At 42.8% G+C, this 24,386-nt stretch overlaps 1 protein-coding gene across 1 annotated transcript in view; it reads right to left on the bottom strand.

Moving 5' to 3' along the window:
• Window positions 1-234: 234 nt before the first annotated feature.
• The window catches only part of TMCC1 (transmembrane and coiled-coil domain family 1), a 135,548-nt gene continuing 111,396 nt past the window's right edge, over window positions 235-24,386 (bottom strand). The window contains 4 exon segments of the mRNA XM_014555391.2: window positions 235-4,188; window positions 6,393-6,528; window positions 17,151-17,803; window positions 17,805-18,086. Coding sequence (XP_014410877.2) covers window positions 3,874-4,188; window positions 6,393-6,528; window positions 17,151-17,803; window positions 17,805-18,086 — 1,386 coding nt within the window. The 3' untranslated portion in view covers window positions 235-3,873.

A 24,386-nucleotide genomic window follows, 5' to 3' on the forward strand; every position in this document is an offset into this window, starting at 1 on the left:
GCAAAGCGCCAGCCTGAAGCCATGTGTATACAGTCCAGGGAGACAGTGACAGCTACCAGCTATCAGTTATGGTTTCAAGACACTGGCTACACACACACCCACACACGCACACACACACTCTCACAGAGTTTCTCATGCACAAACTAGTGCAAAGTTTTCAGACCGACAAACTTGTCATCGGAAACCGAATATGCAAAAATAAAGAGCAAAATAAACCCGAGTCCAACCACCTCGTTAATAGCTGAGGTCTTTATTTCAATTTGTATGTACAGTAAAAGTGCTGCTGAGAATCGGCAGCGACCAGACAAAACATAAATGTAATTCTCTCTCAACAATTAGCAGCTTAAGATCTATCAGCTACAGTGTTAACGTTCACACGTTCACAAGTGTCATTTCTGTACTTTTCAATTCGTGCAAGTGAGTTTTTATTCTTACACACGTTGATAAAACACACTTACAGTCTAGTAGTCAGTCCTACCGAGGGTAACTTCACCTAGCATACACAACACACAGACAGAAGTGTTAACTCTTAGAGCCACGTTCAAAATCCCCGGTTTCATTTGGGGGTGGGAACCCTAATTTTACCTGTGCCAATTTTCTGGTTATAGTATTTGGTTTTGTTTAGGGTGCATATTTTCTGAAGCTGAAAGGCAGCTCCTTACTGGAAGTCGCTTGGAGTTCGGCGACTCATTGGACTGTACCTCAAAGGAATATGAGATCAAAAACAAAACCAAATGCAGCAAAGACCACATGAAAATATGCTCATTGTTACGACATGGCTAGCAAGGAAGGCTCCATCTGTGTTTTTCTTGGTACCAGGCTTTTCACCTCAACAGGGGAGAGAGAAGATCCCACCCAGCCAGCGAAGTTACAAAATTCAACCTGCTTTTGCTTCTTAAGGAGGCAGTGGAATCGAAAGCCTTCCTTGCTAGGATGCACTGAGTATATTTCCGAAGAACTGAAATTGGAGCAGACAGAAGTGCCCTTCAATTACCAGAAAGAAGGTAGAGTGTTAGTCACTCTACAACCTGAACGGAGCCACCCAGGCAGCCACAGCCAGCCTCACACACCAGCACTAACAGTGATCCAGGAATGCTTCATTTCAAAGGGAATGCACGGAGTCTTTAAAAGAGGAGAAGCATTAGAGCGAGGTTTCCACCCACAGAACTGTTAAACCATGAGGGCGAGGGTGCAGAAGAGCTCTGAACAGACAAGAGAATCCAAAAACAGCCGCAGTGCAGAGACACTCAAAGGCAGCAGGTGCGGGCAGCACAAAGTGGGCCGAAGGCATGACACCAAGGCAAGGTTACAGACAGCATTAAATGCAGACAACTGTGGGGCCTGGTGAATAATCAAGGGACCAGAAAGCCAGAGAGCCGTCACTGTGCCTGACCTAGCCCGGAGGTCCTTCCTGGGACAGTCTGAGAGAGGAGGAGGGAGTTAGTGCGGGCCTGTTTGGCTGGGAGCTCGTGGAGCTTTCCAGAGGTGAAAACACTCCTTTGATAGAAACTGTCCCAAGGCAAATGGGAACAACTTCAGTCCATCGGCCGCAGCGACTTCCAATGCCCCACAAAACTTAGTGACCTCCACACAGTTCAGGGGACTCAGAAGTTCTATCTTAGAAAAATTGGAGGGTGTGGCTGGAGCATCTTTTCAATAACTTGGTGGGGCTCTCTTCCCCACTCTGAGGGATTAAAGTAAAGCAGAAAGTTAGGAGAAACTGCTGGCTTGACAAGGTCATGGGGTCCCTTGGCACTCCAGCCTAAAGTCACTGCACTATTTCTAGGCAAAGTTAACATTTTAAATACATAGGCTTGGGAACAATTTGTTTTGGGCCTGAATAGGAATTGGTTCCAGTTATTTTTTTTTAAAAGAAAAATCACCCCTGTGGTCCCTTCTCTGGGCACTGATTCTGAGAGGTCAACAGAGCTAACAGGTGTACTACAGTCACCTGGGGATAGAGTGAAGGCTGGGGTACCTGAGTTACAATATCAAAATGATTATGGAAACAACATGCAGACTCTGAGAAGGCCGGCCTGCCCAGCCACAGGAGGCTGGAGCTGTCTTGTAAAGCGTCCTCTCAGACAGACAAGGCAATGCTAATCTCGTTCCAGGAGAATCTCCTGGACTGGGGGAGACAGGCAAGCATGCTCTGCTACTCTCTTCAGGGCACAGTAGGTGCCTCTTGCTGTTGGTACAGAACGGAGGCCAAGAGGGAACAGCATTTGTGATTCAGCACTGTTAGTAGGAAAAGACTGACCAAGCTTTCTAGACATGCTCTAAAACCCCAAGTCCACCAGGACGGTAGAGCTGGTTATAGGCTGGGTAAGAAGGCTCAGTCCGTTTTTCTAAACCGTCTACAAATGTCCACTGAGCACAGCCATGTTAATATATCAGTCTTGATGAATAGGAAGCTGACAACATTTTATACCCCAAACTTGGGTCCTTCTAACCTGACATTCTCTTTCTGCTCTTTAGGGAGAATCGCCTTTAGTTGATTCTCTCAGAGAGACAGAATAAAGCTTTGAAATTAAGGATGCTGGGGCCAAAATGCAGACAGAAAATTCCATATCACTTTGGTTTCAGTAATTAGGGGGTGTTAAAAAATAAATTAAGAAAATGCAAGGAATTAGTTATGACTCTCATAACATAGCCTCCATTTTTCCTAAAGACAATGCAGTCCAAAGTCACTGGGTGAACGTATTCTTGGGGCAAAAAAACTTCTATCCTAGCATGCTGGTCTGTGGAAACAGCCTCCCCCTTTCCTCTCCAGCCAAGCCAAGCCCAGAGAGTGGTGGTGTGGGGGTGGCAGGACACCAAAAAGCAGGAGCAGCAGCCAGAGGAGGGCGTTTAAGCTGCGTCTCAGGACAGGGGTGTCAGAGGGCAGCATTTACAGCACGTCTTCCTTCACTCAAATTGTTTCAAGACAAGAGGGAGCAGCACACTTAAATATCCACACATTTCTTCATTTAAAAACATCACTTCTTTATTTTAAAGGAAAAATAAAAGACCCTCCCAACCCTTTCCAAAAAAACCCAATAATAATAATAACAATAAAAAATCCTATTAGAAACCATAAGGAAGCACTGAGAGTCTGAGTTTACATTCTTCAAGTATGCTGTTCAGATTTTTTTGTTTTTTAAATTGGTGACTATACACATATTTAAAAAAACCTTAAAAGTGCGGCCATGGGATTTGCTTAAAATTAAGTATTTAGAGGGCTGTTTCAAAATACTGTATGTAGTAGGGCTGTGCAGTGATCCTCTGGGGCACGATGCTCTCACTCCTGTATCCCAGCAAAGGTTAAGGGACCAGGTTCAACAGTGATCACACTTGCAGAGTTAGCGTGAGTGGCCAACTTGGGTGAGAAAGCCAGGGAGATCCATGTGTTCATCCACGGACAAGGGAAATCCACCCTGAATCCAGAAATTCAGACATGGAATGTGGTAGGACTTCACAGTAAAGTTAGTCTGGGAGGGGAGAGGTGGTGAGCCCAGACAAGGCAGGGTGTTAGGTTTAACTGGTTTCCCTAATCGGGTTTTAGTGCAGTCCTTCAAGCCACAATTTAGAATGCCCTTCGGTGTGCTCCAGATTGTTGGTTCATGTTAAAGGACTGTTTAAGATCTGCATCCCAAGGAAAATCATGCTACATAAAAATGATCCAAGATTTTTGCCCAAAAAACTTCTTGGATAAAATCTAAAAAATACTATTGCAATTGCGTCTTTTGAAGAAAAAAACATTATTCTAAATGTAAACAGATTCACTCAACTCTCTTGTTGCTGTAGAAAACTTCAGAGTAGGTATGTCGCTGTCTGAGTCCTCGCTGCGTGCACTGGCCAGATGGTGGGGAGCACGGCCTCCTGGGGCCAGCATCACCTCGGGGAGGAAAAGAACCGCTCCACGTAGCTGAAGAGGGCGTCCCAGTGCTTCCAGAGAAAGGCAATGAAGACCACAAGGAATAAAGTGCTGAACGTCCTGTTGCGCGTCTTCATGAGCGGGACCACGCAGTTGGCCACCGTGGAGACGAAGACCAGGAGGACGGCCATGAGCGCCAGGAGGATGTTGATGAGCTTGCCCAGCAGGTTGCGCGCCGTGGCGTTCTCCAGCCCCTCCAGCTGCACCACCTGCTGCTGCTGCTGCTGCAGCTCCATCTTAGAGATGCGGGTCTGGCATGCCTCCAGGGCCTCCTGTGGGCCAGAACAGGGGACAGGTAAGCCTTCTGCTCACGGGCACTCCGAGGGGCTGGCGTGCCCCTTGGGCAAACCGGACGCACCTGGAGCTACACCAGGGACTGAAAACCTGCCAGAGCCTTGAGTGTAAGAGGCCAAATGCACAACTCGCCACTCAAGGGGCTGTAACTCGCCTGAATCGCCCTCCACAGCACTCCTGCAGGACGGCTCACAGGAAGCAGTCGCTACGATTTGATTTGGTCTTAAACGTTTTAATAACAAAACTTCAAATATATGATATTGTTTCTCTTTTTTTCCATTTAAAAATTATTACTTTAAATTATTAAATTAATTAAGAACACACATACTTGTTCAACAAAAAAATTTCAAACAGGGACACACAGTCTCTCTTGATATCGTCCTTAATTCCAGCCCCGCCCTTGATGCCACTGTCAGTTTGGTGTGTGTTCGTCCTTTCACTTGTCTGTAAGTCTATACAATATGTGCCTAGGCATATGCATGGAGTTATTTTAAAATTTTCTATCTTAATACAGGTAGTATCTAACTACAGGAATGATCCACAGCTTGCTTTTTTCACTCAACAGTGAGTCCTGGAGATCTCTCTACGTTCTTTTTAACAGCTACCTAGCATTTTATAGAATGGATATGTCAGAGATCCCTACTGGAGAGACCAAACATTTCTAGCGATCTGCTCCCCTCAAGGTCATGACCTTCACCCATGAGATTATATGAAAGTTACCCTAACATTCACACATCAGAACCTATTTCCTTAGTGATGGTCAGATACCTTCCAAAGTTCAGCAGTGGAGGGAGCCCTGGGTTTTCTTGGTCTTGGTTTCAATGGGTCCTGGTTTCCTGAGATTTGAGGTGAAGGCCAGGCAACTTCAGACTGAAGCTCAGCCAGAGAATGGGAATACAGTGGGTACACCCCAGCCCAGAACGATCTTGGGAAAAAAGCTAAAACATAAACAGAATTCCGGGGCCTAGAAAAGATGGCAACTGGGCAAATGATCCAGACATTCCCCTGATTCTTGCAGGCTGCTGCAATAAAAGTTCCCTAGATCATGTCCCTTCTCCAAAACTAGTTAATTTCAAGATGCCTGCACGTGACACTACCGTTTCCTTAGAAACACCTCCCAAGTGGGATGATAAAAAGTTAAATATTCTGTTTTCTCTCAGATCAAACCACAGGACTATTAACCAGAAACATCACTGCCTCATGTGTTATTCTTGCAAACTGCCTGGTAATGCACCTGTAAAAGGTCTGCGTCTGGCAGCTAGGACAGAAGACCCCTCTGCGTAGAAGAAGACAAATAAGGTGGCCCCGAGGCTCGTCAGAGCAGCTCCTGAAGCGGTAACCAACAGATGGAGTGCATGTACTTTCCCATGTGCTGAGACGACTGTGATCCTAAGAAAACTTGCCAAGAACCAAGCAAGCACACCAACTCACCAGCTCCAAACGGTAGACAGACTTGTGCAAAATGCCCTCATCTGAAGAGCCGGCACTATAGTTGGGTGTAAGCTTCTCTTGTACTCTACCCTCCCCATATTTTTTCCTAAACATATATTTTTTATTGTGGTAAAATACATACAACACAAAATTTACCATTTGAATCATTTTAAAGTATATAGTTCAGTGGCATTTAGTAAATCCACGATCTGTGCAACCATCACTACTATTAAAGTTCAGAACGTTTTCATCACCCCAGGAAGAACCCCCTATCCATTAGCTGTCACTCCCCTTTCCCCCAGTTCCTGACCACCACTAATAATATATTTTCTGTCTTTAAAGATTTGCTTACTCTGGGCGTTTCATGTAAAGGGAATCATACAATACGTGGTCCTTTGTGACTGGTTTCTTCCTCTGCGCACCATGTTTTCAAGATGCATCCACACTGAGGCAGGTGCCAGCACTTCATTCTTTTCTTTTTCTTTTTTTATTGTGGTGAAATACACATAACATAAAATTTATCACCTTAACCACTCTCAAGTGTACAGTTCAGTGGTATTAAATACATTTGTAATGTTGTACAAACACCACCAGCATCCATCTCCATAGCTCTTTTCACCTTGTGAAAGGGAAACTCTGGACCCATTAAACAATAACTTCCCTACCCCACCAGCACCCCTCTCACCCCCTGGCAACCACCATCCTGCTTCCCGTTAGCCTTTTGCTTTTACCCCTGGACTTTCATGCTGACCTGGATGTCCCGGGCCCGTTCATAGGACTGATATGCAATCTTCTCTTCCATGCTGGCCAATTCCTGCTTCAAGTTCAAGATTTCATTCTGGTGGAGCTCTGTCAGGTCATTCAGTTGTTCTTCTAATCGTTCACATCTAAGAAAGGGGAAAAGTTAAATCTTTTATGCATTCTGTATTTTTCCTGGTATTATTCATATCTAATCCCCAAAATCCATTCTGCAAAAGAAGAAAATAGAAGCACAAAGAAATTAAATGTGTGGCCTGGGGTAACAGGGCACGCTAGTGGGTACACCTCTCAGTCCCTGGAACTAAGGTGCTATAATGTGGCTGTCACAAGGCCACATCATAGCAGAAACATGGCTCTTCGATGTTATTCTCAACACACAGTATTTGCAGTGATGCCAGGAGCCCTAGTTAGCTTTGAGCATATTCATTCTATTTTATTAAATTACAATTTTTAAATTTTTTATTATATTTTTAAATGGAAGTACTGGGGATTGAATCCAGGACCTCATGCATGCTAAGCATGTGCTCTGTCACTGAACTACACCCATTTTAAATGAGGCAGTTCTGATTTAGCTCTGAGCAGCATATACGAGAAGCAAAATTTTACTAGTGTAAAATTAAGCAGGTCTCATCAGAAGATAAACAGCACATAAGTGAAAACTGACCTCCTAGCAGTCACTAGTAGCTCATTCTGACACTGGGCAGGTCACTCACCTGGATGGCCATGATTCAGAGCCCAATATCCTCATGGCCAAGCAGTGTCTGGACAGTGTCAACAAACATGTACTGAGAGCCTGCTGTTGCCAGCCATGTTCAAACTACTGGGAATACTGTGGTAAGCAGGACGGTGCCTGCCCTCAGGAGTTTGCATGCTAAGCGGGGGTGGAAGGCAGAAACCCCAAGACAACTGACTGCAGGTGTACTGATTGCAGGTATGGATACGTAAGCCAGAAAAGACCAGCAGGGTGTCTGGGGGATGAGTGCGCTGTAAGGTCAAGGAGGCCTCGTCCTCCCTCGCCATTCAATGCTCTTCAATAATGAAGCTGAAACTTGAGTGATGACAAGAACGAGCCTTGTAAAGATGTGAGGGAAGAGTGTCTCAAAGTAGAAGGCACAGGAAGTGTAAAGTTTGCAGACTTTAGGGACATTTCTGTGGCTGTGGCTGAGTAAAAGATGGGGAGACGGCAGGGACGGTTTTGTTCACCTTGTACCTCTAGCACTTAGGACCCAGGTGTACTCTACACAAAGATGGGACCTGGGCAGGGCATCTAAGGACCAATTTTAAAGGGTGAGCTCAGAGATTCCTGGTGGGAAAAGAACACGAGTAAAGGGCAGGATGCAGAAATGTATGGGATAACCGAATAGTGGATCTAAGTTGAAGAAAAAAAGGGAACTCTGGCTTTAAAAAGCGAGTAGGGTTTCTGGAAAGACAGTACATGGTCCCACAGCGACTGCTGAGGGGGAGGGTGACACGAGGAACACAGTGTTGTAAGAAAACGTGTTGTCTGGGCGTGGTGAAGCCTGGGATAGTCGCGTAAACAACCCGATGTCTATCAACTGATGAACGGATATTTAAAATGTAGTCTATTTATTTGGAAAGAAAAAGAAATGAAGTAATGACACATGCTACAATATGGATGAACCTGGAAAATATTATGTTAAGTGAAAGATGCCAGTAAGAAACAACTGCAAATTATGATTCCGTGTGAAATGTTCAGAATAGGCAAATCTATAAAGACAGAAAGACTAACGGTTTCCAGTGGTTGGGGCAAGGTTGAGAAGACTGGAGAGTGATGAAAATGATCATGGTGATGACTGCATGTATCTGTGAATATACTAAAACCCCTCATCTGCATACTTTAAATGGGTGAATTGTACTGTATATGAATTATATCTCAATAAAAAAGGTTATGGATGTCTGCAGTTTACTTTGAAATTCATCAAGAACACAACAGATGAGGGATGGAGAGATGGAAAGATACATGACAACAGAGTAAAACGCAGACTCTAAGCAGCAGGCGGATGTGTGCTCCCTGTGCAATTTTTTTGAGTCTGCAGGGAGTTTATAATACACACTGTGCAAAAGAGATTACAGGTGTGACAGCCAGGAGCACCTGGGTGAGCCCTGGCTCTGCCTCTCATGAGCTGTGTGGTCTTGGTTAGGTTAGCTCATTGCTTCTGCTTTTTTTTTTTTCACTTAGAAGTGTTTTTATGCTGTTCTATGGTTTGTACCAGCTGACATATCTACTCAGTCCAGGTTTTGGATTCAAATGCTGGCTCTCCAATGCCCTGGTGTGAGCGAGCCTGGTCATCGATTAAGAAGAAATCTATCTACTCCAAAGGGCAACTGTGAAGGTGAAATAGGAGCTAAATGTCAAAGCCGGGCACAAAAAAGGTACTCGGTGGGAGAGATACATGACAAGGATACACCTGGTTGCATTTTCCTCTTTTGGGACTCTCCAATTCTCCGGTTCCCTCTGACAATCCCTAGTGAGGTGGCTCAGAAGGACTGCTTGTCGGCTGCTCTCAGGTGTCCGTGGCTCCACGGCTTCCTACTTCTGGTTCCTCTAATCTTCCATTTCTTCATCTATCTCTACATTCCCAACTTTATATATTCTGAAATCTACACTGTTTCCAGTATATTCATGTTATTTTGTTAAGACATCACACGAGTGGGTTTGCTGGGCACACATTCATTTCTTCTCAGCTCTGGGCACGAGTCCCTCCCATTTTCTCATCAGGAGGGCCAGCTCCTGCCCTTTCCCTGGCTCATCCGCCAGGTAATTCAACTAGTTCCATTCACTGGCCTGTTCCAAGCTGTCCTTTAAATTGATAAACTGTCCTGTCTACTTCCTTTCAAGGCATGTGTTTTGTATATGTGTGAGGGAAAGTCTCTGAAGTAAATTGTACCTGATCTTTGGCAATCTCCAGGAAGAGCTGAGTAGACAGTGCTAATCCTTACATGGATTATCAAAGCCCTTACAGGAAATGAGTCTTTCAGGCCCTGAACCATTTACTCACAGTTACATGGGAACTGACAGCAAGATCTCCTCACGCTGAGTGCTCCTGAATGAGAAAATGTAGCTATCGTTCCCACAGACAGCACTTTATTAACAAGTAGTCAAACAGCAAAGTAGCATCTGGGTAAGTAGAACGAGCTCCATTTCCCCACCGATGAAACACATACAGGTTAGGAGACTTGCCAAGGACACAAAGCTACAGAACTCAGGGGTGAAGCAAATCCCACAAAGGACGCAGTTGAAGCGGCCCCATGAATTCGTACCCTGAAAATCGCCAGTACTGTTTCCCTCTTCAATCCTAGGAATCACCTGGAGAATGACGACTTCCTGAAAGAAGAGACAAGCTGCAGCTGCTACTGTGCAGCCGAAACCCTACTACACGCGCACAGACAGTTGTGTTTGGGTACCACGGTAAGCACCTCCAGGCTGCAGGGAGAAACCTCAGGGAGGAAACTGAGAAAGCCATACACTGTGAGGCTTTTGAAAAATGTGACGACCAAAGAGGTTGGCAGGATGCCCCTGGTGTCTCGAAGTGAAGGTCTTCTGGGCTGCCTCAGTACCCTGAAGAACTGCACTGGCCTGTCATTATTAAAACACCTTCCCTGACTTGTTCGCCTGGGCCATGGGAGTTTGTTTCTCAGTTCTTTTCACAAGCTCACAACCTGCAACTTGAAAGCACAAACTTGACCATGCTTAGCAATTTCCAGTCAAACGTTTTTTCAGCCTCTGTGTGGCTTACATAATCCACGTGTGAAATTATAGTCTGTAAACAGGCTAACACAAAGAGCCCAGTAAAAATGCTGTGGTGTTATTTTGGGTGGAGGAGTGTGCGTGGGAGAGGAATTTAGGGTTCAATCTAATCTACTTAATCACCGTAAGCATCACAACATCAAAACATCAGCACCGAAACTAACAAGAACAATGATAACTACCCTCTCCACTTCGCCTTTTTATGTGCAGCGTCTGCCTCGGAGGAACTCAGATTTATGACATTTCTACACTAATCCTCACCTCCTTCCTCCCTGGGAAGTAGTTCAATTTATCATTAAGAAACTATGAATAAATGGAGACTATAGTTATATAGCTAAGAAACTATATATAAATGGAGACTGAGGGAAAATGCTGCGACTTCTCCCTGTTGTGTAATGAGGTCTACGGGGCACCTGAACCACTTGGCTCACACCTTTATTTTAGATTTGTTTTACTGTTGCCTTTTTAACCCCCCACCCCCCGCATTATTAACCTAACGCAAAATCTGAACAACAAAAGGAAGAAAATACTCTGTACTCCTCTCCTTATTAATATTACAATCTCTTTTGCTTACTTTACTTGCTAGTGTTGACTTCCTGTTTGAATCCTAAAATGGAGAAGCCAGATAAGTAGGGAATTCGTAGAGAACACCTCTGATCTCTCATCAAATATTAACACCAAACCAAAGAGTAGAGGGAAAAAAGGAAAAGTAAATTGTGTACAGCCCTTTACATGTGATTTTTTAAAACCAAAAACTCCCTGTAAAGGATTTCAACTCCTTCATGTGACACTAATGAAAACTCTCTGGATGTAAAGTGGAGAGGGTGCTGATCCTACCAGGATATGATTTTGACCAGCACATGCTTTTCCTCTGATTCCATCTGCAATACAAAGTAGCAGGAGATTAATCATCTCATTTTGAGACTTCTTACTTAAAGGTTCTTCCATTACAACTCAAAGGGAACGGAGACACCTAAACATGACTTGAGCTTAACTATTAGTAAACAGGAAGCCTGATGTTGTAAGATTTTTTTTTAAGGTAGGTTATGTATCACATGCGGGCAGATGAAACTCTCCCTGCTAGAAGTAAAACCTGCTCTATCGACAGAGCATTAAAACACATCTAGATTTTGTTGTAGGTTTACAACTCATAAATGAATGTTGGTCTTGGAAAATGGAAATTCCAAATGGTTGTAAAATTGATCCAGTTTCATTCTTTGGATTAGTCAACACAGTAATCACCTTCCTAGATCAGAGATAAGCCAGGGCCCTTCTGGGTCAAATTCCTGACCAACAAGAAACTTCGGTGAGTGCATAGGTTGGGAATGCTTCACTTAATGCAGCACCCTTTGGGTGTGGCTCAAAAGCCTGGAGCCATCTCTGAGAGCCAGTGGTGCTTCCTTAGTTGGGCAACAGGTCACTAGGACAGGATGGCTGAAGAACCTTGTAGAACAGGTACTGAGAGAAACAGGAAGAACTAGGTCCCAGGGTGGACACCAACAGGCAACTATGGATGCAGATTACTGTCTTATTTCCCAAATGCAGACCAGAGACCTTAAGTAGTTTCTGCCAGTGCTTGACCGGAATGGACAGACATAGCTGGGGTAGGAGATAAGACTGCAATGGAAGCTCGAGTATATTCCTGGCTGAACCCTCCTTACCTTTTTGTTACCTCATTTGTACTGAAGTCCCCAAAGAGGTTAGGAAATACTGAATTAGCCTTCAGTTGAAACAGGAAAAACACAGAATCAGTCCCCAATTAACAACCAGTCCCCCAGACTTCCAGGGTAGGCAGTGCATTATCTTAGAGGCAGAGCACAGCAGGTGCCTAAAGCAGAGAAGGGATAAATAAAAGCAACAGGGCTTTCTAGGCAATTGGGAGACTTGGTTACGACAGCTTCCTAAAATCGCAGCACACCTCAGACCTGCTAGGTGCTTCCACATACATGATCTCACATGATAATCTCAACAACCCTGAAAAGAGAAGTCACTGTTCTGTATTTATAGAGGAAACTGAGGCTCAGATGAGTTACATAGGATCACACAGCTAGTAAGTGCCAGAACTGGCAGGCAAAAGCAGGCTTGTCCAACTCAATTAATAAGTGAAGTAATTAATTTGTTTTCTTTCACTTCCATTCCCGCTCCATTACCTCTTCAGTGGCTAAACTGGGAAGAGCCTACCTGCAAATCTTGTTTGTGGAAGGTCTTATCCTTTAGAAGAACACTCCTCAGTTGGGCTTTTTCTCTCTTAGAAATGAAAAGCTAATTTGACTCAATATATTTCAGTTTCTATTTCAAACTTACTGTCCAAACCTAGTCTACATATCTGCTGGAGACGCTCAGATTTACAGCTGACAAACAGTCTAACAGGTGGAATACAGGGGCTTAAATAAGCTACACGTGATCATATCTCTGTCTTATGTAGAGTGATAGTAAAATAAAGTAAAATTACATTTACACAACAATTTCTTAGTTACAACTCCAATGGCCTGTGCCTAATTGAGTTCGCCTAGCTACTGACTGCTCTGCCTCATGTGATGACGGCTCATGGTGACTGCCTCCTTCTGTATTTTTGCTCTTATGACTCAGTGCAATTTAAAATATCCCTGGGCTTAATACAAACAGTCTCAGAAGCCGATATCTAAAGTACAGTAATCCTCTTAAAATAGAAACTTTCAAAATGGCATTACTGCTCATCAACACCAGGAGGGCTTTTAGCCCTATGTGACACTGCGGAGTTCTCTGGGCCAGATTCCCTGAGGGAAAAAGTACAAAAGGAAGCTGTAAAACTCCTGATACAGTGTTTTCCTAGTTCTCTCCTACTTTCAATGCATTTTGCCACAGCTGAACTTTTTCTTACCGTAGCTCAATACAGTGCACCCACTTTGGGAGCAGGACTATCCTCCAGTAGCAAATTAAATACATGTTAAAACCATTTTATTGTGTGACCTGGCAAAAGTCACTTTATCTTCCTGGGCTTCAGTGTACTGATCTGCAGAGGAGATTGAACTAGATCTCTGAGGGCCCCTGCTACCTCGGAAGTACTTACTAAGTGAACCCAGTTGCCACAAACAAATGTGTAATAATACTCTAATGAGATGAAGAGACTAGCTGGACAAGAAGAATCTGAAGTCAGCACAGATCCTATCATTAAAAAAAAAAGTCTAATTCTTGTCTCCTATCTTCTCAAAATACATGATCCCACATGTCTGAGAGTCCAGGGCAAAGCTCACAGACTGAACACCTAGTTACTGGCTGAGGTGCAGCTCAGATCCAAGCTCTCCCACAATGACCTCCTGGGCTACGTGCAGGTGGGAGCTGAAGAAGCACCCTTCAGTCACGGCACAATTACGCGGGTGAAGAGAGCGCCTGCCTTCCCCAGGACACTGAATGCTTCTGAGTAGTCCACAGTAGACGGTCTTGGGCAATGCGCTACCTGGTGCTACTCACCGGGGTGGAGACCAACAGGCAGCACATTACGTGAGTGACAATGTTGACAAGGGACTCTGGAAACAGGGAAATCAGGATGGGGGTGGAGGTCTCCTTAAGTAGGTGTCCCCTATTACCTACCTGCACTGTTTGACTAGCTTGAGAAAACTTTCCAGCACTTGTGCGTTCATAGAATTTCATAGAATATGTTAAGAACAGGGACAACTCTTAGTGAAATACACACTTTGACCCAGAAAAGGCCTGATACCCATAGCTAATGAAGTTAATGCTTCTTAGACCTAGAATATAGACTAGTCTGTCAATTATTAAGATTTCAGGGCTGAGTTTGGGTGAAAAGCCTGTCCTGGTATGAAAAGAACACAGGCTTTGGAGCCAGATAAAATGGGGTTGATTCCCGGCTTTACCACTTACAGAGTGACCTTTGACAAAATTTAAAACAGTGCTGGGTTGCAATTTCCTTATCTGTAGAATGGGGTAATACACCCCACCCGCAGGGCCTTGTGAGGATTAGCAAACGCACGTGAAGCATCTAGCACTAGGTTAGTGGACGCTGCCAGCGGTCGTGTCCTCTTCCTGCTCATTTAAACATCAAGCGGCAACACTGTCTCCCTTCAGATGTTAGTGAAATAAACTGAAGAAGAGAAAATAAGCAGAAATGCATTTAGAGCAGCCATGTACGTATTAACTGATTTCTTGGTCACAGAGGAGTCCCTTAAGTCCATCCCTAGCCTACTTTCTTCCTAGGCAAAAAGCCAAGCCTACAACAGAGCACAAATAGAAATGAGTAAAAGGGAGGCTATAGCAGGCAGCTCACTAACAGCATGGAGAAGACTGGAAAGGAAAAAGACAAACTAAAAAGGCAGACAACAGAAGTTTAAAAGTCAAGCTGCCTAGGACAGGCATGTAACCTACACCCTCACTGACCTCAGAGAACCACTTTAAGCTAGAATACTGCTGTTTTATGCTATTTCTAATCACATTAGGTTCCATGTACCTGTTAAAAAAAAAAGGTAGAGAAATTGTACGAGAATGCTTAAAATGTAAGAAGTTTTTGTGCTTAAAAGAATAAACTACAGCCTGTGGGGAAAATCTCCCTTATGTGAAACAGTTCAAAGATGGACAAAATTAAATAAATATATTTATTGTGTAAAGACATACGTAATGGAGGAGAAATCTCTAACTGCTTTATATATGGAAATATTGGTGCAATGAAATAGTTGAGTAAAACAGTTGTGACTTTTCAACTGCTTTTCTTGGGGGGAAAAAGACTTAAAAAAAAAAAAAGATTCTGTTTTAAGGAAAGACCATTCTCAAGTTGCAGTGATTTAACAAAAGTCAGATTACATATTATATTATGCCTTCCCCTCAACCCCCTGTTTTTGAAAATTCACCAGTTTCCTTTATTCTCTCTTCATTCCATAAAACTAATCACTCACGTACTACAGAGAACCCAAAGTGAAGTGAAAGAAATGCACTTCTCATTACATCATAAGCGTCTTGGACTTGATTCTTTTAATGAAGTGATAATGAGGAGCTAAAGTTCTGTCCTGTCTGTGAATAATTTTAAATGGATACAAAGGTGGGCCTTGGGAGACCTGTTTTTCCTTCCTTTCTCCCTCTGGCCTACATCTGACTTGATGACTTAAACTATACGAATTTTAGGCTCTGGAAGAATTTAAAAACTGGAATGTTCTGCTATTCTTTCAAAATAAAGGGGTCAAAGCAGGCAGTTGTTTTTCTGAGCAACTGACTGTGGAACACCCAGTTCTCCCTGTTCCGTGGTGGGTATTTTCATAGCAGCAGTAGCAGCTGCTCCCTACCATCAATCAGGCACTTACAGGGCCAGGCACTGAGCTATGTGCTTTACATAAATTACTTCCTTTAAATGTCACAATAACCTTATGAAGGGCTGTATTAGAGATGAGGAAAGCAAGAGAAGTTAAGAAACTTTCCCAGTTTTCAAGATTTGTAAGTGGCAGAACTAGAATTTGAACCTGGGAGTTAGGCGGCACACGGGACCAGGTGTTTTATTTTTAGAATACATCTGAGTATTTGTTAGGTTGTCACTGCTTTAGATACTGTCTTCTAAGTATATTAAAGAATATATAAAACACTGAAATAAGAATAGTAATGTACTTGATTTTAGAATTTCATTTATCTCCCACACTCACTTCTCTTTTCTTCTCCCTTAAAGTCTTAAGTCAGAATTTAAGGACAGAAGAGTGAAGATAAGAGGTAAGACTGAATGACTGATTAGCATCTTCACCATCTGAAAAGAGCTTGCTGCTTTAACTCCTCTCAGAGGTAACTGATACGCATGAACAGTTTATTTCAGGCCCTGAGATTATCTCATAAAAACAAACTTAAAAAAATTACTAAAAACAAAAAAGAGGTAAAGGGACCTTAAGAGTTCATCTGGTCAACCCTTGATAATATTGCAGAACTACTGAGGATTCCCTCTAGCTCTCTAGTTAGTAACTGGAGGGGGAAGGATATATATAGCTCATTGGAAGAGCACATGCTTAACACGCACGAGGTCCTGGGTTCAATCCCCAGTACCGCCATTAAAAAAAAATAGTAAACGCATAAATGAAACCTAATCCCCCCTGCCCCAAAGGAAAGTCTTTAAAAAAGCTTCAGAATCCTCTAGCTAGTAATTGGGTCAGGACCAGAACCCAGGTCTTTCAAGGCCTAACCCGTGGCTCCTGTAGCACTGGCCCTTGGTGGGTATCACTGAGGTGGCCTGTCTCTGGTCTCTGGCTGACAAAGCAGGGTCTGAATGAGTACTCCACGTGGACTATTTTTTTCTGCATGTGATGGAAACAATGAGCAAGGACATACATTTGGAGTACAACTAAGGGCTTACTACCGGTACAGTGTGCAGCACGAAACGCAGAGAAGAGACAAGCTCCTGCCTTTAGCACAGATCATGGCTCAAAGCATTTAGTCCTTTGAGAGAATTTCTGAACGACTGTAGAGCCATTTCATGTTTAAGTCCACTAGCATTCAAACATCTGCCAATTCATAATACAGGTAACAGACATGCTGATCTGGATTGATTTTCAGTCTAACCTTTCTGTGTGAACTGACCAGATAAGTGTGTCTAAACTCAAATATCTACAAGGCTCATAGATTTTGTATGTTTCCACAGAGTTCAGAGGGCTGCAGATGTGCTGACGTCAGCATGTTTTAACTACAGGCTGCAGTGGTTTGTGGCTCTGTGATTACAGGTAAACAGGTGGAATGCCTTAGACGCCTGGGCCTCGCCTGAAAGCCGAAGACTGGAGGGCTCCAGGCATCCTCGCTCCCTGACTAAAACACTCCTTTGGGGTGTGATCCTGGGAGACATGTAACTTTGCCGTGCCTCTATTTTGCTCTCTATGGTAAGAACTCATGAGAACATCATATACCCATGCTCTGAATACTCCAGAGAAAGACACTCTACAAAGGCCTTTTAAAGCCACTCCCCAGTATCCAAAGGGAGGGGAGCTCGAAACAAGTAATTTAGGATTTTAATTCCATATAACTTACCTATATCGCTCCTCCTGTAAGGCCTGCATTATTAATGAATAGTCCCTCTGATAATGTTCCTTGAGGGTCTCAAAGGATTCCTCCAGTCTGGCCTGGGTTTCCCGGATCTCCTGGATCTCATGCAGTAGTGCATCGAATCCTGAGCTCTGCATGTCCAGGGTGTTTGTTTTGGAGCTGGACGCTCCTACAGCGATGCCTCCAGTGGTACTGTTGGCTCCCACTGAGCCTGAGGTGGCACTAGAACAATCTTCCTCACTACCATATTTGGGGCTCGACTGAAAGTTTGAAATCACTCCCAAAGCCTTCCCCCCATCATCCACTTGTCCTTCCTCTAAAGAGTCCTTCAGGTTAGGGATATTGTCTGCACTGCCAAACTTATTCCGAATTAGTGAGGCGATCTCTCTGGGCTTTGAAACCACAGCCCCTGCTGCTGAATGGGTCGCCTGGGAGAAGCTGGAAAGTCCACCTTTGACACTGTCCACTACACCTTCACTGAAGCCGGTCACCTTCGCTCCCACATCCTTCAGACCCTGGTGCATGTCCCTGAAGACGTCCTTTGGCTGCCGGGGGATCCCATTCTGCTCCACCTCTCGGAGCTTTCTGTGGTAGTGCTCAAGCTTCTTTTGGAGCTGGAGGATGGTTTGGGCAGACTTTCTGGTTCTTCTTTTCAAAGACCTGCTTGATACGGGCAGCCTGCTGCTTGTCTGCACTGTTGGCAAGCTTCAGGTACTCAGCAACGTTGTCGTCCCGGGCTGTCTGCGCGATCTTGATCTGCTCTGTGAGCTTCAGGATCTTCTGCTGCAGGTGAGCAATAGCAGCCTTTGTGCGCTGAGGGTCTGGCGTTCCATCCACAGAGTCTGTGTGGATGCTGCCATCGGTGCTGGAGGCCACTGCACTGGAAGTCTGGGCGAGGCTGCCTACTTCCAACCGCTCGATCTAGCATAAAAACAAGAAGTGGATGTCAGAAGCAGCCCAAGAGGACACTCTCTAGAATCAATGGGCCAAAATGTATTGAAAATTTACCTACTCTAAGATCTCAGCACAGACGGCTGACCTAATTCCTCCTGTCCTGTACAAGCCCCTGCTCCCTTTTAGATACTGTCCTCATACATGTATATACTCTGCTTTAAGTAAAACACATACATGAAAAAACGATTTGCACAAGATGTAAACTGAGGGTTTTCTTCCTTTGCTAGAGTATTTATTACAGTATTTCTTTAAATAACACAGCTCCCCTAGTGGGTTTAAAGCATGAATTAATTCACAAACATTTTCCACACACACTTTTGTTTAGAAGCATATCTATGTACAACAAGGCACAGCTGCATTTCAGTTTAATTATATGAAAATCACTTTAGTATTCAGACATCACTGTATTCCAATCTATGCTCTCAGATCACGGTCATCTGAAAATGTTGGCAAGAATAGGTAATTTTAGTGGCTAGATATAAAAATTCAACTTTTATCACAGTGTCTTTTTATCCAAATCATGTCAACGGCGATGACATCATTCCCTGTTCTAATACGGACACGTAACTGGTAGCTGGAGACAGGGGAAGGTAAGAATGGGACAGTACTGCTGAGAGTGGCAAGGAAGAATGCGGTATGCTCTTGAGAGTAAAATCCCAAACACAAGTAACTGTGATAAACTTGGGCAAGATAACATGAACAGTAAGGGACAGGGATAGTAAGAGGTAAGCAATTAAAAAGTCAATGACTAAGTTCAGGCCTTCTGATGCTTAAGTTTTGTGTGCTCCATCCAGTAAAACATTTTTATTAGGCAAGGGACTCCAAAACACATACAATGACCATCCTCTGGTGTGGGTCAGCAATCACTTCAGGGAACTGAAGAAAAAGACAAACTGTCAGATCTGAAAACTTAAACTATTAAACTTCAAAGCCATTAGCCAAAGCTAAGGGGAGGTCATGTTTCCCTAACTCAGGAGAAAAAAGTCCTTCAGGAAGGTGTGGCTTGTGGTGGTGAATCAGAGGAGGGCTCATGCAAGAAGGCTTTAGAAACTGCTCTTGACTGAGCAGTAAGAGAAATAAATAATAAAATAACCACTTCAGGGTAATAAAAATTCTCAGTAAGAGTGACAGGTTATAAGTTTACCACCCTGGAGATTAAGAGCACACTCTTTTCCTTGGTTCCCATCCCTAATTTGTCACCAGTAGCAATTTGCTAGAAAGAATTGTATATAGGTTACTCTCATGTTTTAAAAGGTTGAATTACATTCTGTACTGACAATATACACCAAATCTGAAATATTCATGAAATGCTGTCAGTCTAGAGGACGTATTCTCTTTTTTTCATCTTGGCTGAAACTCCTCAGAGGTCTGAGCAGGGGTTATGTTGATCTTTAACTCTAAAACACATCTAGTTCATTACTGGGTTCAGTATATTACTATTGATGTGAACAGAAACAATATTATTTTCCTTCTAGATGAACAAATGAGAAATACTATACACTTAAATAAAAGCAAAAAATAATTTAAAACTGAAATGAGTAACAAAAATGACATTATCCTCCACGAATGAAAAAGAACATGCAGAATCATTAGGGACTAGCACAGTAACTGTTTCGTGTCACTTCTCCATCTGCCCTGTTCATCTTTAGGTCCACGCTAACAAGCCACGAAAGGGCCAGAGGGAAAAGCAGCAGAAGGGAGGACGAGCCAGGGTTCCAGGTAACCAAGTTGCGAAGAAATGCAACGGAATCTCCTGGACGTGCACTCCCCTCAGGGCCTTAGGTTCAGTCTCTTGGGCTGTACAGAGTCCCCACTGTGCGATCTTCTTTGTGAATGGGGTTTCAAATCCTGTAACTATAGCATGTAATATAAACCTGATTGTGCATTTATGTCTAATAGCTCAAAGTCTATGACAATATAAAAGGAAAACAAATAGGAAATACCACTAGATCTAAGACTACAAGTCTATGCAGGGTCTATTTTTCTTAGGTTCTTTGTTATTAATTTGACTATCAACTTACACGCATTCTGTTGTCTAAAGAAGAGTTGATATGGAAATCAAGTTTAGCTGTTACTGTGGAAGGATACAAACTGATTATTCTGCTGAAAAAGATGGGTTTGGGACTAAAATCAAAGCTTGATTACATCTCTAAAATTGAAAAAAACCAAAACGAAAACAAAGTTTCAATCATTTACAAGTGATCACAGTTTAGATGTGATTTTATTTCCCTACACAGTAAATAAAGAAATAAACCAGATTGTCTACTCTGCCTTATGTCCTACCTGGACTGTTCAGTCACACTATGTCCTTCCAGTGTGTGACTGCCACTGACAATCACCAACGTGCCTGCAAAAGGGCAGCTGACAGAACCTGCCGTCCTCAGCCTTGAGAAAGAGAACGAACCCACAGCTTCAGCAGGAGGGTAGTTTAGCACTTGAAACCACGAATCACTGGATTACTCAGTGATGCCTCCCGATTTTGCCAGGCACTATTCTTAAAAGGGAAGGAGAGAGAGAAGAGAGGGAGAGACTGGGAGAGGACAGGTGGGGAGAGGGAGAGGAGCAAAGAGAAAGATGTAATGAACTACAGAATTACAGGATAGGGGCTGTGATGACTCCCTCGGTATCTTTTGAGCTGGGAACAAAGACGTTGGTGGCCTGAACACTTAGTACTGGAAAGGCCTGACTTAGCCATGAGTTGTGAACGTACCAACTCAAAAGTTCTCTTTTCCAATGGCCTCTGACAACATATTAGGCTATCCACATATAACAACACAAAATTAGATTTCCACTTCACTCTAGGCAAACAACTAAACTGCAAATGTGAAAAGCAAATTTTAAACCTTTTAGAAGACAGTACTGAAAAAACAGGAAAGGGTTTTCTTACATAGGAAAAGGCACAGATCAGAAAAACAAGACTATTAAGTCTGGCTACGTTTACTGCAGCAGTGAAGCATGGATTCTGGCACACACTGCTGGGGTTCAACTCTGGCTTTGCTACCTAACAGCCACATGACCGACCTTTGGCAAGTTACTGAAACTCTATCTGTTTCATCAACTGTAAAATAGGGGTAATGCGAATGCCCATTTTCAGAAGACTGCTGTGAGGATGAAGTGAGTCCATAAACATAAAAACTCTCAAAAGAGTACTGGGCACAGAGTAAGCTGTTAGTACTGGATATTACTTTAGTACTATGTAAGTGATTCTTTTCTAGAGATGCAAATATGAGAAGATTCCAGAATATACTTCTTTCTAAGACCTTTCACATTTCAGGCATAAACAAGGGATATGAAGAATATGAACCAAAGGAATACTATAATTCAACATCACATTAAGTAATAATAGTCACCTTTTTTGATAGTTGGTCCTGTGGCCAGGCAGCTGGTTGCATAACCTTCCAATCCCCAAAACAACCCTATGAAGTAGACACTGTTATTGCTAACTTGCAAATGAACTGACTGTTGCCAGGTGTCTCCCACTGGTCACATGGCAGTTTGATACAAGCAGCAGCAAAATCACCTCAACAGGGTTTCCTGTGACCACATCCTGAAGGGTTTTCAAATCTGATCATATCCATCAGTGTTAAGTCCCAGTCCACTTATTGCTGAGGTTAGAACTACTTTGTATAGAAAAAGCTAGGACCAAAAATCAGTCAGTTAAATATATTTTGACTATTTATTATAAGTTAGGCAATATGCTACCAAAGCTGGCGGTACAGTCAGAAGCCACAATTAGCATCTAACTTGCTATAACGAGCAGACTACACTGCTTTGTTTGTACTTTGTCTCTTTTTATTAAGAATTCATTGTTGAAATTATTTATTAACTGATCAGAAAACAGCCCAAGAGAAATTTTCAACAGTTACATCTTAAAACACCGATTAAACAAGGGCAGAACTGGAGCCATCTAGGGCAGCGTATTAGGACAGCGCTTCGTAACGGCTGACAATGTTCACCTGCAAGTATATTAAAGATCTGTCTACGTTCTCTCAGTGGATGAAAGTGTTGGAACATGGCAGCACCCAGCTTTGAGAACAATCACATATAAAGGCAGTATGGTGGAAAGAGTGCTTACAGGAGTAAAAGGAGCTGGGTTCACACCTGCCTCGGCCACTTCATGAGCTGAGTCTCAGGGCCACCTGCTTGTTCTCTCTGAGCCTAAGTTTTCTCTTCTGTACAACAGGGTTATCATTTTCTCATGAGATTATCTGAAAAGATGTTAAATGTGTGTTATGCCTGTCAAGCATGGTAAGCATTCAAGAAGTCACCTTTTTCTATTCCTTACCTAGTCCATTACTCAAAATCCAAGTACATACTTGTTACTAGAAAAGACTCAAATCCCTGACTTGATGTTGATTTCTTCAGTAAGAGCCACAGCAACATTCTATTTACTTAGTGTGATGAAGTCATCTTATCTATGCTTTATAGAGTATTGGCTCTCTCAGGAAATCTCATACTTTGCACATTAAATAATCCGTATCATTTCTGAGAAAATGAGAAAGGAATTTTAGGGTTAAAGAAGAAGGGGTAGAGAGCGTGGAAGTCTTTGTACTTAATCTGAAAACAAAGAAGCTTGACTATCTTGGTTTTTCTGAAAGTGTATCTTTTCCAAGGCCACTTCCATAGAATGGGTTATGCCTGTGTAAGCTGATGCTGGGGCACCTGCAGACCACTGCTCTGCCAAAAATCTTCTCAGAGATACAGTGGCCATGTTTTTGAACCAAAACTGGAGTGTGTGGTTCAATTCAAGTATGCTTAGTGGGGGCAACAGGATAGAATATTTGATTTGGGGGACACCACCCCTCACATCCAATACAAATGGTAATCCCTAGAGACTCTTAACCTTGGTCTTAGAACCACACAGGATACCTTCTAACCAATAATAAACATGAAGATGCTCTGGTTGGTCTTACAAGCTCTTCTTTTTCCTGCCAGGCAGATTGCGTTGAGGATGTAAAACAGAGGAAAAAGTCCTGCCTGAGTTACACAGCTCTGGGTTTAAATTTTGCATCATCATCTTCCTGACACTTGCCTTTGCTAATTCCCCGACACCTCATCTCTAAACAGAAAGAAAAAAACCCCCATAGCCTATAAGCACTTTCTGTCGAAAGTACATCTTAAACGACAATGTTTTTTCACCAGCTTCCACAGTCTCACTATAGAAATTAATGTCCCTCCCTTTTCTCAATAAGCACAATTCTGTTGCGCAAATTTCTCACGTGCAATTCTGACTGACATTTAGTTTGCTGTGCTGTGAAACGCAGAGGAGATCTCAAGAGAGATAAATAATACAAAATAAAAATGGGCTAAGTTCCACCAGTCCACAGCCAGCAAGCCTTTTCTCTAACACTCCATTTTCCACTTTGGAGCTAAAATCAAGATTCAGCTTGTGGTCTGAAAAACAGGTCTTTTCAGTTGTCATACAATTTTTTTCTTACTTGATAAATAATTCTTGTACAGACTAAAGTGCTTCCTGTCAATTCTAGGAATCACCTTTGCACCTTTTTATATAGAAGTTTGTACATTAACAGCCCTAGGTTCTATGGAGATGTGTCTGGACCACCACAAAGGGAAATAGTGAAGTCAAGTGAGCAAGACTCCTGGAACCCTGATTACCTCTTCTTTCATCTATTTTATATGGGTATTCTGGGAAGATTTTGCTCAGAAAAAGAAAAGGCACCGGGAAAAGGGGTGGGAAGGGATAAATTTGGGAGTTTGAGATTTGTAAATGTTACCCACTATATATAAAAATAGATTAAAAAAAGAATTTCTTCTGTATAGCACAGGCAACTATATTCAATACCTTGTAATGAACTTTAATGAAAAAGAATATGAAAATGAATATATGTATGTATATGCGGACTGGGACATTGTGCTGTACACCAGAATTTGACACATTGTAACTAACTATACTTCGATTTAAAATATTTTTTAAAAAAGAAAAGAAAAAGAAAAGGAAATAATGTTTTACTGCTTCTTTTTAAAAAGTTTGACAAGGATGGAGGATGGTTCAGCACCTGCAAATCAATCAGTGTGACAGACCTCACCAACCAAATGAAGACTAAAAATCCATGATCAAAAAAAGAAAATCCTATGATCATCTCAACAGACGTAGAAAAAGCACCTGACGAGATTCCATACCCGCTTATGATAAAAACTGTCAATGAAATGGGTATAGAAAGAACACACCTCAAGGGAACAAAGGCCATGTATGACAAGCCCACAGGTAACATCATACTTAACGGTGAAAAACAGAAAGCTACCCCT

Source organism: Camelus ferus, chromosome 17 (assembly GCF_009834535.1).
Source record: "Camelus ferus isolate YT-003-E chromosome 17, BCGSAC_Cfer_1.0, whole genome shotgun sequence".
Taxonomy (NCBI): Eukaryota; Metazoa; Chordata; class Mammalia; order Artiodactyla; family Camelidae; genus Camelus; species Camelus ferus.